This window comes from Ranitomeya imitator, chromosome 7 (genome assembly GCF_032444005.1).
Source record: "Ranitomeya imitator isolate aRanImi1 chromosome 7, aRanImi1.pri, whole genome shotgun sequence".
Lineage (NCBI taxonomy): Eukaryota > Metazoa > Chordata > Amphibia > Anura > Dendrobatidae > Ranitomeya > Ranitomeya imitator.
Window position 1 is genome coordinate 89491392 of NC_091288.1, and position 15185 is coordinate 89506576.

The following is a 15185-nucleotide window of genomic DNA, read 5'->3' on the forward strand; positions in this document are numbered from 1 at the left end:
ACCCCCTGGGGCAATGTAATAGTGTAAAAAAAAATATTCAGATGTGTAAAAAATTTTTTTAAAAAATTCCTAAATAAAAAACAAACAAAAAAAAACATATTGTTCCCATAAATACATTTCTTTATCTAAATAAAAAAACAATAAAAGTACACATATTTAGTATCGCTGCGTCCGTAAAGACCTGACCTATAAAACTGTCCTACTAGTTAACCCCTACAGTGAACACCGTAAAAAAAAACAAAAAAACGAGGCAAAAAACAACGCTTTATTATCATACCGCCGAACAAAAAGTGGAATAACACGCAATCAAAAAGATGGATATAAATAACCATGGTACCGCTGAAAGCGTCATCTTGTCTCGCAAAAAACGAGCCGCCATACAGCATCATCAGCGAAAAAATAAAAAAGTTATAGACCTCAGCATAAAGCGATGCAAAAATAATTATTTTTTCTATAAAATATAAAAGCGCCGATACATAAAAAAATTATATAAATGAGGTATCGCTGTAATCGTACTGACCCGAAGAATAAAACTGCTTTATCCATTTTACCAAACGCGGAACGGTATAAACGCACCCCCCCAAAAGAAATTCATGAATAGCTGGTTTTTGGTCATTCTGCCTCACAAAAATCGGAATAAAAAGCGATCAAAAAATGTCAAAATGCCGGAAAATGTTACCAATAAAAACATCAACTCGTCCCGCAAAAAACAAGACCTGACATGACTCTGTGGACCAAAATATGGAAAAATTATAGCTCTCAAAGTGTGGTAACGCAAAAAATATTTTTTGCAATAAAAAGCGTCTTTTAGTGTGTGACAGCTGTCAATCATAAAAATCTGCTAGAAAACCAGCTAGAAAAGTAAATCAAACCCCCCTTCATCACCCCCTTAGTTAGGGAAAATTTAAAAAAATGTGTTTATTTCCATTTTCCCATTAGGGTTAGGGTTAGGTTTAGGGCCAGGGTTAGGGCTAGGGTTAGGGTTGGGGCTAGCAATAGGGTTGGGGCTAGGGTTTGGATTACATTTACTGTTGGGATTAGGGTTAGGGGTGTGTCAGGGTTAGGGGTGTGGTTAGGGTTATGGTCAGGATTAGGGTTAGGCATGTGGTTAGGGTTGGGATTATGGTTAGGGGTGTGTTGGGGTTAGGGGTGTGGTTGGGATTAGAGTTAGGGGTGTGTTTGGGTTAGGGTTTCAGTTAGAATTAGGGGTTTCCACTGTTTAGGCACATCAGGGGCTCTCCAAATGCAACATGGTGTCCCATGTCAATTCCAGTAAATTTTGCATTGAAAAATCAAACGGCGCTCCTTCCCTTCCGAGCTCTGTCATGCGCCCAAACAGTGGTTTACCCCCACATATGGGGTATCAGCGTACTCAGGACAAATTGCACAACAACTTTTGTGGTCCAATTTCTTCTCTTACCCTTGGGAAAATAAAAAATTGGGGGCGAAAAGATAATTTTTGTGAAAAAATATGATTTATTTTTACAGTTCTGCATTATAAACTTCTGTGAAGCACTTGGTGGGTCAAAGTGCTCACCACACATCTAGATAAGTTCCTTATGGGGTCTAGTTTCCAAAATGGTGTCACTTGTGGGGGGCTTCAATGTTTAAGCACATCAGGGGCTCTCCAAACGCAACATGGTGTCCCATCTCAATTCCAGTCAATTTTGCATTGAAAAAGTCAAATGGCGCTCCTTCCCTTCCGAGCTCTGCCATGCACCCAAACAGTGGTTTACCCCCACATATAGGGTATCAGCGTACTCAGGACAAATTGTACTACAACTTTTGGGGTCCAATTTCTCCTGTTACCATTGGTAAAATAAAACAAATTGGAGCTGAAGTAAATTTTTTGTGAAAAAGTTAAATGTTCATTTTTTTTAAAACATTCCAAAAATTTCTGTGAAACACCTGAAGGGTTAATAAACTTCTTGAATGTGGGTTTGAACACCTTGAGGGGTGCAGTTTTTAGAATGGTGTCACACTTGGGTATTGTCTATCATATAGACCCCTCAAAATGACTTCAAATGAGATATGGTCCCTAAAAAAAATGGTGTTGTAAAAATGAGAAATTGCTGGTCAACTTTTAACCCTTATAACTCCCTAACAAAAAAAAATTTTGGTTCCAAAATTGTGCTGATGTAAAGTAGACATGTGGGAAATGTTACTTATTAAGTATTTTGTGTGACATATCTCTGTGATTTAAGGGTATAAAAATTCAAATTTGGAAAATTGCGAAATTTTCGCCAAATTTCCATTTTTTTCACAAATAAACGCAAGTAATGTCAAATAAATTTTACCACTATCATGAAGTACAATATGTCACGAGAAAACAGTGTCAGAATCACCTGGATCCGTTGAAGCGTTCCAGAGTTATAACCTCATAAAGGGACAGTGGTGAGAAATGTAAAAATTGGCCCGGTCATTAATGTGCAAACCACCCTTGGGGGCAAAGGGGTTAAGTTTTCTCTGTTTATAAAAACAGGAGATAAACAACTTTAACTTACTTTATATTTCCCAAGATATGGATGTCGTCCTCCTGTAATTAGCATGTCATCTCCGCGTTCCAGAACACAACGTACTGCACGCTTTGTCCTAAAATTTAATTATAGCAGAACTATATTTTTAGCAGAACAATGCCAGAACAGTCATGGAGTGGTTCCCAGATCATGACAGCGAATCTTCCTTGCTTTCTTGTCCTTAAATATCCCCAGATCTTAATTTATTTTTGGGTCGAGGTAGGAAAGGATGTTCTAAGCATGTCTAAGCATGTCAATCCCTCCATATAATTTGAAGTAACTGCGGGAACTTGTCCTGTCTACATGGGTAAATATTCATACAGAATGCTTTCAGGAGCTAGTGGAATCAATGCCACAATGAATTGCTGTATTTCTGAAGATGAAATGAGGTTCAATGTGCTACTAGTTGGGTGTCTCTAATAAGATGTCAAATCTATTCATTGTAAATATGTATAAATTATAATAATGGGAATGAATAAGCTTCATGTGAAATACATGTTCAATATTTTTTTAAGATATACTGTATTATTCAGACTATAGAATGCACCTTACCATAAAACGTACCCAAGGTTTAGGCTATGTTCACACGTTGCGTCCTGTCCCTGCGGGTTCTCCTGCAGCGGATTTGATAAATCTGCAGGGCAAACCCGCTGCGGTTATCCCTGCAGATTTATCGGTTTGTCCTGCGGGTTCCGCTGCGGGATTTTACCCCTACTATTGATGCTGCATATGCAGCAATATGCAGCATCAATAGTAATGTTAAAAATAATAAAATCATGATATACTCACCCTCTGACGTCTCGATCTCCTCGGCGCTGCAGGCGGCGGTCCGGTTTCAAAGATGCTGTGCGACCAGGACCTTCGTGACGTCATGTGACCGCGACGTCACCGCAGGTCCTGGTCGCATATCAAACCTGAGACCGGACGGCCGCGTGCAGCGCTGAGACTTCAGAGGTGAGTATAGCATTATTTTTTATTTTAATTCTTTTTTTTTTACTCAAATATGGTTCCCGGGGCCTGGAGGAGAGTCTCCTCTCCTCCACCCCGGGTATAACCCACACATTATCCGCTTACTTCCCACAAGGTGGGCACAGCCCCATGCGGGAAGTAAGCGGATCAATGCATTTCTATGGGTGCAGAATCGCTGCGATTCTGCACAAAGAAGTGACATGCTGCGGGTTTTTAACCGCTGCGTTTCTGCGCGTTTTTTCCCGCAGCATGTGCACAGCGGTTTGCGGTTTCCATTGGTTTACATGTTTACTGTAAACGCAATGGAAACTGCAGCGGACCCGCAACGGCAAAATCGCTGCGGTTCCGCGGTAAAAACCGCAACGTGTGAACATGGTCTTAGAGCGCAGAAAATAGGAAAAACATTTTTCCTATAATTTAAAACATACCTTGTGGTGTAAAATGTAGGGGTCATTAACACTAATTTTCTAATTTTAATATCCCGAGGCAGAAAAGGGAGGTAATAAATCTATTGGTAGTGTCTTTCTGCAGTGTTACAGAGCTCTAGTAACTATACATACACACAGCTCTGCTACATATGCACGTGTAGACACACACAGGTCTGCTATATGCATAGTTTCATACACACAGTTCTGCCACATGCATATTTACATACATACATCTTGGTTACAGGCACATACACACTCTATACATTACCGAGGTAATATCCCAGGCACTACATGTGCACTACAGCTCCCTCCTCTTTAGTTTCCACAGAAGTGGGTTTTTTTTTCACAGTACAAAGGACACTGACCCAGATATAGCCTTGCCAGGGTTTGAACTCAGCACCATTCACACCTTCATGGTCTTCTTCACACTGACATTATTTTTACAGTGACAGCACATTCTTCCAGAGCTAACCTAACTCAAGCGGACAGTAATTCAGCCTAGACTGCTTCAGTGTAGGCCCGCACAGTATGACACAGCCTATCCTCCTGCACAGCCAGTATTTTTAGCCCTTGTAGTAATAGTGGTGCTCTATTAGCTCATCTGCATCTATAATTTCTTATTTTACTTAGGCTAGTTTCACACTAGTGTTTTGATGAGCTGCGGAGGGCTGCGAACTTCCTCTGTGAAGCCCCACCCATGGCCGCACCTCCACCGCTTAGCTTCGCCTACATCCGCATGCGGCCTGTGTACCTATCTTTAACATTAGGTACGCAGATCGTGCGGATGTATGCGGATGCCTCCGTATGCGTCGTTTTGATGATGCAGAGAAAAAAAGAAATTCCAACCAGCTGTGTTCGACGTGGGTCGCCGCATCGTCAAAACGACGCATGTGGAGGCATCCTCATACATCTGCACGACCTGCGTACCTAATGTTAAAGATAGGTACGCAAGCCGCATGCGGACGTAGGCGGAGCTGAGCGGCGGAGGTGCGGGGCTTCATGGAAGTCCGCAGCCCTCCGCAGCTCAGCAAAACACTAGTGTGAAACTAGCCTTGCTGACGCAAACAGATACTACCCTTCTAGACACTCGCACCCAAAATGCTAAATATATGTCCGTCCAGTTCTTCTCTAGCAGTTCCTGATCAGGATCTGTATGGAGCCCCCAGGATCTGAGCAGCTGAAGGACCTTACACACAATTAACTCAAGGACTTTTCAGGTAATGTGATCAATCAGATGAACTGAAAGGTCCGTGAATTAATCGGGTGGAAGGTCCTTCAGCTGCTCACCCTCCATACAGGTTCCGTAAAGCTTCCTCTCCTGCTGTGCACTGATCACATATTTTAGCATCAGACAGGAGGAGAGAGGGCAGCTCTCTCTGTGATCGGGAAGGAAGCGATGTCAGCAGTGGCGTAACTACAAAGTTATGGGCCCTGGTGCGAACTTTCAAATGGGGCCCCCCCCACCATGCCAAAATATTTTCCACCCAAATTCACATTTTCCCTATTAATTAATTCCCTATTAATTAATTCCCTACATGCCCCGGCTGCCCCCCCCCTAGATACGCCACTGCCCTAGATACGCCTCCTTGCCTATTCCACCACTTCCATCATTTCCTCCTCCCCCACCATCCCCATCCTTGTCCATTCCACCACTTCCATCATTTCCTCCTCCACCACCATCCCCATCCTTGCCCATTCCACCACCATCCCCATCCTTGCCCATTCCACCACTTCCATCATTTCCTCCTCCACCACATCCCCATCCTTGCCCATTCCACCACTTCCATCATTTCCTCCTCCACCACCATCCCCATCCTTGCCCATTCCACCACTTCCATCATTTCCTCCTCCACCACCATCCCCATCCTTGCCCATTCCACCACCATCCCCATCCTTGCCCATTCCACCACTTCCATCATTTCCTCCTCCACCACCATCCCCATCCTTGCCCATTCCACCACTTCCATCATTTCCTCCTCCACCACCATCCCCATCCTTGCCCATTCCACCACTTCCATCATTTCCTCCTCCACCACCATCCCCATCCTTGCCCATTCCACCACTTCCATCATTTCCTCCTCCACCACCATCCCCATCCTTGCCCATTCCACCACTTCCATCATTTCCTCCTCCACCACCATCCCCATCCTTGCCCTCTCCTTCCTCTACACACACTCACCATTTACTTCTCTGCACATTCCCCTGCAGAGCGCAACACACACACACACACACCTCACCTCTCCTCACGCTCTGCCGTAGCATCTCATCGCCTTCCTCTGACACAGCCGGCTGCTGGCTGATGATGTCATCCAGCGGCGCGTCTGTGTGAGAGGAAGCAGGAAGACAGATCGCTGGGCAGCGGCGCTGCAGGGATTTCTCCCTGCCTGCCGCAGCCACTCTGCAGGGGCTCCCCTCCACCTCTGCTCACATTGGGAGTCGGCGCTCTGCAGCTTCTCTGTGCCAGCTGTCAGCTTGACAGTAGGCGCAGAGAACAGCTGACTCCCAGTGCGGGGGGGCAGCAGAATGCAGCTGCCGGGGGAGACGCTGCGGACCGCCACATTAGGCGGCCTGACTGCGTCCCCCCCCCCTAGATACGCCTCGGACTGTTGCCGTGCGGGAGGGATCTCCTGCACTGCAACATGGTGTCGGCCGGTGCCTCTGACCTGCCGGGCAGCGGGCCCCTGACCTGCCGGGCCCCATCGCAGTGGCGACCTCTGCGACCGCGGTAGTTATGCCACTGGATGTCAGCATTCTCCTCCATCACAGCTGCGCTGGACTATAAAAAGCACGCACTTTTTAGCAAGAGTTTTTCTTGTTAAAAAGTGGGTCTTATAGTCCGAAAAATGCGGTACTTCTTACGATTAAAGTATATGTGTTAGAACACCCTCAGCTAATACAGATACACTGTGCTATAGCTAGTGTAACACATTCAATAATACCAAGAAGAGAGTGTATATGCCATGAAGCACCGCCAGAGCCCTGCACCCAGAAAAAAACATTTATCTCTTTTACTTGGAGTCTAGCTCTAATAGAGACCTGTCAAAACTGGTACTTTTTTGCTCTAATTTTATTCCTTATGCTCCTCTGTGTAATCTGTTGAGCTTTTTTTAGTTGGGCTATGACATCACGCCTCCTGCCATGCACTTGTCCTGCCCCAGCTCTGTCCACTTTAGCAGAGCAAGGAGAAACTGGTGTGAAGACACTAAAAGTTGGCATGGAAGTTTTGATGAATTTGTCTGCATCGGGATTGGTCTGCACAACTTAAATACACATGATTACAAACAAAATCACTTACTTGTTGGCAGCAACTGCAGTGATTGCTGCAAGATATCCTGGTGCCGTAACTTTTCCTCCAAATGCACCACCGACTCTCTTCACATGACATGCAATCCTGTTGGCAGGTATATTCAATGCTGCACTTACAAGGCCCTATAGAACATGCAAATGATGATCATCATGATTTATTACTTTTAATATACTCACTGTAATGGGTCATATCAGTCTTAGGACAGTAATTTTTGTAAAAGGGTTGTTCTCATCTTTGTTCTTCAGTAGTCAGTGTGACCCAAGCGTTACTGCTGCTAGGTGAGCACTGCCATCCTGGTGGTTGCCAGTTCACTAGTCTGATCTGGGCTCTCTCCGATGCTACAATCAGAGGCTGCTTCGCCTCTACAGCATTGGGGCATTGAAGCTGGCAGGAACCATTCAGCATCAGATCAATGTTTGCAAGGTCCATAAAAAAGATCTTGCACGCGCGCTACTTGCCTAAGAAATCAATTACCTCTGATTGCTGGTAAACTAGGCAACAAGCAGAAAAAAAACAGAATTTGAATTATCAGCGCTTTTGTGAACAGAGAAGAGTTATAATAAGAGAAAATTTGCTAGTTGATTGTTTTTATGACATTTTTGCATCTTTAACCATTTATGAAGATGATAAACAATCTTTAATGATTAGTATGGTGGTATTATTCAATAACTGCTGTATATGTTAATAATATTTGGTTATGATCTGTCTGTATTATTTGTCTTCTATATTACAATATGGACGGTAATATTGGTCTTGGTATTAGTGGTCTTATTGGTAATTTTAGTCTTGGTATACTGGATTTTGTCCAGTATGGTGATAATAATAGTTATTGGTTAAGTTTACATTCCACTTTCACATTCTGTTTATCTGATCTGTTTAGATGCACAATCGAAATTCACATGCAGTCTGTTGCGTAATTGATGGAAACAGAGGCAGAGTGACCCCCAATGATTATTATGAGATGTGTCTGGGTTCTATTGGGTGTCACTTTTGAGAAAGGAAGAAAAGCACAGCATGCAGAAACCTTTTGTCCATTATAAAAACTGCCACATAATCAAACCTAGATGGACACAGTAATCAATGGATTCCCTCTGCATAGGGTTGCAACACTAATGCAATGGATCAGTTTTGCACATGAATTCAATTTGTTCTTTTAAATAACTACACCAAAATTTCTCAATCCACTATCAGTATAGCCAAAAAAAAGCATGAAACAACTAAAAACACTTAAAGATATGAAACTTCTTTATAAAGGGCTAAAAAAATAATTTTATTGTAAATTATTAAGGGGAACCTGTCAGCAGGATTGTGCTGAGTAACTGACACACAGTGTCAGGTTGGCACCATTATACTGATTACAATGATACCCAGGCGATGAAATCTGTCTTGTGGTTGTTCTTTAATCTTTATTTGTAGTTTTCAGTTAATGAGATTCTTATGTTCTGGGGTGGGCCTGTGGGGGAGTCTGTGAGGGATCAGTGACCTGTCATAAGCCATACAGATGAATATGTAAGCAGAGTACCACATAAAGAACCCCCACATAGGTCGCCCCAGAGCACGGGCTTATCATTAACTGAAAACTACAACTAAAGATAAAACAACAACCACAAGACAGATTTCATCGACTAAGGTATTTTTATAAACAGTATAACGGTGTCAACCTGACAGTGTCTCTAGGATACTTAGCACAATCCTACTGTCAAGTTTCCTTTAAAAGGACATATATATATATATATATATATATACTAGACTGTGGCCCGATTCTAACGCATCGGGTATTCTAGAATATGCATGTCCCCGTAGTATATGGACAATGATGATTCCAGAATTTGCGGCAGACTGTGCCAGTGGCTGATTGGTCGAGGCAACCTTTATGACATCATCGTCGCCATGGCAACCATTATGACATCTACATCGATACTGTGCCCGTCGCTGAATCAGAAACGTGGGATTTCTACGTCCATTATGACATCATCGTCGCTGTGCCCGTTGCTGATTGGTCGAGGCCTGGCGGCCTCGACCAATCAGAGACGTGGGATTTCTACGTCGATGCTGTGCCGGTCTCTGATTGGTCGAGGCCTGGCGGCCTCGACCAATCAGAGAGCCGGGATTTCCAGGACAGACAGACAGACGGAAAAACCCTTAGACAATTATATATATACTAGATTGTGGCCCGATTCTAACGCATCGGGTATTCTAGAATATGCATGTCCCCGTAGTATATGGACAATGATGATTCCAGAATTCGCGGCAGACTGTGTCCGTTGCTGATTGATCGAGGCAACCTTTATGACATCATCGTCGCCATGGCAACCATTATGACATCATCGTCGCTGTGCCCGTTGCTGATTGGTCGAGGCCTGGCGGCCTCGACCAATCAGAGACGCAGGATGTCTACGTCCTTTATGACATCATCGGCGCTGTGCCCGTTGCTGATTGGTCGAGGCCTGGTGGCCTCGACCAATCAGAGACGCGGGATTTCTACGTCGATGCTGTGCCGGTCTCTGATTGGTCGAGGCCTGGCGGCCTCGACCAATCAGAGAGCCGGGATTTCCAGGACAGACAGACAGACAGACAGACGGAAAAACCCTTAGACAATTATATATATAGATAATTGCCTAAGGGTTTTTCCGTCTGTCTGTCTGTCTTTCTGTCTGTCTGTCTGTCCTGGAAATCCCGCCTCTCTGATTGGTCGAGGCCGCCAGGCCTCGACCAATCAGCGACGGGCACAGCATCGACGTAGAAATCCCGCGTCTCTGATTGGTCGAGGCCACCAGGCCTCGACCAATCAGCAACGGGCACAGCGACGATGATGTCATAAAGGACGTAGAAATCCCACGTTTCTGATTCAGCGACGGGCACAGTATCGACGTAGATGTCATAATGGTTGCCATGGCGACGATGATGTCATAAAGGTTGCCTCGACCAATCAGCGACGGGCACAGTCTGCCGCGAATTCTGGAATCATCATTGTCGATATACTACGGAGACATGCATATTCTAGAATACCCGATGCGTTAGAATCGGGCCACAATCTAGTATATATATAAAGTTGGTTATATATATATATATATATATATATATATAACCAATTTCATAGAATAGGAGAAAACAGTACAGGAAATAAAAGGGTGGATGCACTTTGATAATATTGCAAATCAGAAGAGGTGCTATGTAAAGCGTGAATAAGTCACAGTGACAATCCTGCATAGCACCAATCTATCTAGCAACATATAGACCACACATACAGGACTAAAAGTAAAGGTAATGTTACCTGCAGTGTATGGAACCAGGGACCCACCACACCCGAAGCGCGTTTCTCAATGAAATGCTTCGTCCAGGGATCTTATTGATTTATTCATGCTTTACCTTGCACTTCTTCTGATTTGCTATATGGACACTATGTTTTTTATGGCACAATGCTTATTTGTATTTAACTGTTTCATATGGACTATAACATGAAAAACACCAAAAAAGGACACATTCAAGAAAAAACACCAAAAACAGGCAAAGATGCTTACCTGTCTAAATAGGCCTCAATACAAATGCACAAGCAGGGTGCAGCGGACCCAAACAAAATAGCAAATGCACAGGTGCAATACCTAATGAAACAGCCAGCCTTCAATAAGGGTTTGGCCGTGTGGTACACCAATGCACTAAGATAAAATACTCTGTACATCTGCTTTGTATTCCTTGTGTGAACACGCCACATACAGAGTATTTTATCTTAGTGCATTGGTGTACCACACGGCCAAACCCTTATTGAAGGCTGGCTGTTTCATTAGGTATTGCACCTGTGCATTTGCTATTTTGTTTGGGTCCGCTGCACCCTGCTTGTGCATTTGTATTGAGGCCTATTTAGACAGGTAAGCATCTTTGCCTGTTTTTGGTGTTTTTTCATATGGACTATGCAGTGTATTATACGCTATATTACCCAGGTATACCCACCCTTTTGTTTCCTGTACTTGTTTCTTCCATTCTTGTTAATCTATTATGATACTGGTCTTATATATTTGTCTTTTTAAAAATATACAGTAAAGATTTGTTTTTGCCTTTTATAGAGAAGTTTCATATCCTTCATTGTTTTTGATCATTTAAACAGAATAGACAAAAAGAACCTTTTACAATTATGTTGTAATTAATATATATTATATAGTCTTATATATAAACTACAAGCTGGTGAGTGGAACCCAGGCTCAAATAATGACTTATTTGTGGTAACACAATTCAAATATCTAGATATCAGTATGGTTAGAGATCACTCTAACACAAGAATTGAAACCATAACTGCACTTCTTGAACTAGTCAAAATTAAAATAGGGTTCAAATTTAGTCTCTGTGGCAAGTATCAATTAAATTAAAACGTTGGTGCAGCTGTTACATACTGCAACATGCGCCAGTTAAAGGGAATCTGGCAGCAGAGATTTTGAGAGCAGCATAATATAGTGCAAGAAAGCCTGATTCCAATTATGTATTACTTACTGGGCTGCTTGGTGTAATTTTAATCAAATCCCTGTTTTCTCTGTTGTAGATGAAGCAGTAATCATAATGCTAAGCTGTGTAAAACCCGCCCACACCAGTGATTGGCAGCTTCCTGTGTACACTAAACATCAGAGGTGGGGGAGAGGTTACACAGATTAGCTGGACTGTTGTGCTTGTGATACCTAGTCAGGCATTGATAATCTCATGCCGATAATGCTGATTTTATTATAACTACAACGCACAGCCTAATAAGTGATGCATCACTCGAATCAGGCTCACTTGCCCTATATTATGTTGCTCTCAAATTAAATATAAAAAACTTTTTCCTGATCCACCAACTATGTCCTAACTACATTTATCTGCGGTTCATCTCTCTCTCATTTCAAATTGTTTACTCTACAAAGGCCAAAGATAACCAGTGGAATAACCATCCAAGTATTTCATTTAGCAGGACAACAGTGCAAACTAGCAGCAAATTGCAAGATGCTAGTACCAGTTGCAGATCTTTACCTAGTTATAGCTGTGGCTGACAGTTGTCTGATTTGCCTTTTAAAGTGGCTAAAATATTCAAAGCAATTAGCTTTACACATCATAGCTCCAGCCTAAACTAGGCTGATACAGCTAAATTCATTCTTCACTACAGTAGTAGCATACCAGACTTAGTAAAATGGCCAAATTCAAGCCTAGCATTACTGGTATCCAACTCCATACATGGTGGATGTCTGGGATTAGAGCTAGCTCAGGAGAGCTTTAAACTAGAGCAATATGGGATGGGAAAAATACAGCCAAGAAGAAATATGCAGCTAATGAATTCTTTTGAGAACACTGTTATTAGAAGTGGAAAGGAACAACAAAATCAACAAACTCTGAATGAAAATAGAGGAGCAAGAAAGCTGACTACAAACTAAAATGTGTCTATACAAATGCACAGAGCATGGAAACAAACAAGGAGGATTGGAGCTGCTAACACAGGAAGAGAGATACGATGTCATAGGCATCATTGAAACTTGGTGGGATGATACACATGCTTGGAATACAAACCTTGAATCCTACAACTTATTTATGAGAAACAGGATTATCGAGAAGGGAGGAGGTGTTGGATTGTATGTTAGAAAAATGTATTTCCCCACAGAGATCCAAGTTTCCGAGACTGGTAGCTCTGTAGAAACTGTTTGGGTAAGAATTCAAGGAGAGAAGAACAGAAAGGACACTATTGTAGGTATTTACTATAGGCCACTTGGACAGACTGAAGATATGGATGAACTCTTTTTACATCAGATGTCTTTCTTCTCAAAAAAGTACGATGTAGTAATCATGGTGGAGTTTAACTATCCAGATATTTGTTGGGAATCTTTCTCATGCAAAAGTACTGGATCCAGAAAATTCTAATCTCCTCTTGCTGACAACATTATCTTTCAAAAGGTAGAAGAGAGAACACGATGATCTGCAATCTTGGACCTAGTTCTTACCAACAGGGAGAAAATAGTTGAGGAAGTAAAGGTGGCTGGGAATTCAGGAGGCAGAGATCATGCTTTCCTCGAATTTTAGATTACAAGTGGAGGAAGGACTCAGACTTTAAGGTTGGACTTCAGAAGGCAGATTGTAATAGACTCAGAAAGAGGGCATGAAAGCTCCAATGGCTGGATGTTCTAAAGGAAAGAAATGTCCAAGAAGGATGGTAGATTTTGCTAAATGAAATTCTCACCGCATATTTGGTAACAATCCTGAAAAGAAGAATTGGAAGCATTTAAAGAGACCAGGGTGAATGAACACAGAACTTAAGCACTTGTTAAAAAGGCAAAATAAATGTATATTAAATGGAAACAAATTTAAAAAAATTGACCGTCACATCCAAACATAGACTAAATGTGAACAGGTGCTGAACCTAGAGTCACCAACTTATATACACTCAAACAAAAAAGGCAGCACTTTGTGGTGCCATAGCATGCAAATATGAATATTGAATTGCATTACTGCATTAGAAATATGAAAAATTGAGAAAGTTTAGGGCATAAATTGGCCAATTAATGTGTACCTGGAAGCCACGTTAAGGCATTTCTCGATTCCAGGACCTAACAATGCCTTTCCTCTCTTAGAATAAAGTCATCTGTATGGGAACATAAATCCTCAGTTAGACTAAAATCTATATCTTTGTGGAGGGGTAGTGGTCCTGCTGTGATTAAAAACACCTGTGGCTAAAAGGCGGAGTGCTCAGTCAGAAGGCTAATGAATATAAATTTTTAAAAACTGACCGTTACATCCATAGACAAAATCTGAATAGGTGCTGAACCTAGAGTCACCAACTCATATACACTCAAACAAAAAAGACAGCACTCTGTAGCGCCATAGCATGAAAACATCAAATATGAAAATGTAATTGCATTACTGCATTAGAAATATGAAAAATTGAGAAAGTTTAGCACATAAATTGGCCAACTCATTTGTACCTGGAAACCACGTTAAGGCATTTCTCATTTCCAGGACCTAACAATGCCTTTCCTCTCTTAGAATAAAATACAGAGTGCTGTCTTTTTTGTTTGAGTGTATATGAGTTGGTGACTCTAGGTTCAGCACCTGTTCACATTTAGTATATGTTTGGATGTGACGGTCAGTTTTTTTTAATTTGTATTCATAAGCTTTCTGACTGAGCACTCAGCCTTTTAGCCACAGGTGTTTTTAATCACGGCAGGACCACTACCCCACCACAGAGATATAGATTTTAGTCTAACCGAGGATTCATGTTCCCATATAGATAAAGACTTCATTCTAAGAGAGGAAAGGCATTGTTAGGTCCTGGAAATGAGAAATGCCTTAATGTGGTTTCCAGGTAGACATGAATTGCTGAATTTATGCGCTAAACTTTCTCAATATTTAATATTTCTAATGCAGTAATGCAATTCAATTTTCATATTTCATGTTTGCATGTTATGGTGCTACAGAGTGCTGCTTTTTTTGTTTGAGTATCAAATGGAAAGAGGGGGCATATCTAAAGAAAAACAATGTTGTTGGCAAGGAATGCAGGGCAAGAGTTAGAAGAGCTAAAGTCAGTAATGAAGTAAGGCTTGCAATGGAGATCAACAGCAGCAAAAAAGGATTTTGGGGGTATGTCAAAAGCAAAAGAAAAGTCATAGATGCTATAGTATTTTTACAGAATGAAAAGGATGAAGTGGTCAAAAATTATGTTGAGAAGGCAAAACTTTTAACTTTTAAATTCCTATTTTGAATCTGTGTTCTCTAAGAAAGCAAATGCAACATCAACTGATCTTTACGGTGCCATTGAAGGAATAAAATAATCCACTCTATCCATAAACAGAGAGATGAGGGAACACTTAGCTAATTTAAATGAATCTGAAAAATCCTGGAAAACAGAATTTCCAGAAGATTGGAGAAGGGCAAATGTTGTCCCTATCTTCAAAAAAGGAAAGAAGTTGGAGCCAGGAAATTACAGGCCAGTGAGCCTTACTTCTATACCAGGAAAGATAT

At 41.9% G+C, this 15185-nt stretch overlaps 1 protein-coding gene across 1 annotated transcript in view; it reads right to left on the minus strand.

The window, feature by feature from the left end:
• LOC138644803 (aldehyde oxidase-like) overlaps nt 1–15185 on the minus strand; it is a 145202-nt gene that overhangs the window by 21687 nt on the left and 108330 nt on the right. The window contains exons 22-23 of the mRNA XM_069733622.1: nt 7209–7342; nt 2505–2592 (exon numbers count right to left, since the gene is read on the minus strand). Coding sequence (XP_069589723.1) covers nt 2505–2592; nt 7209–7342 — 222 coding nt within the window. The remainder of the gene's footprint in view (nt 1–2504; nt 2593–7208; nt 7343–15185) is intronic.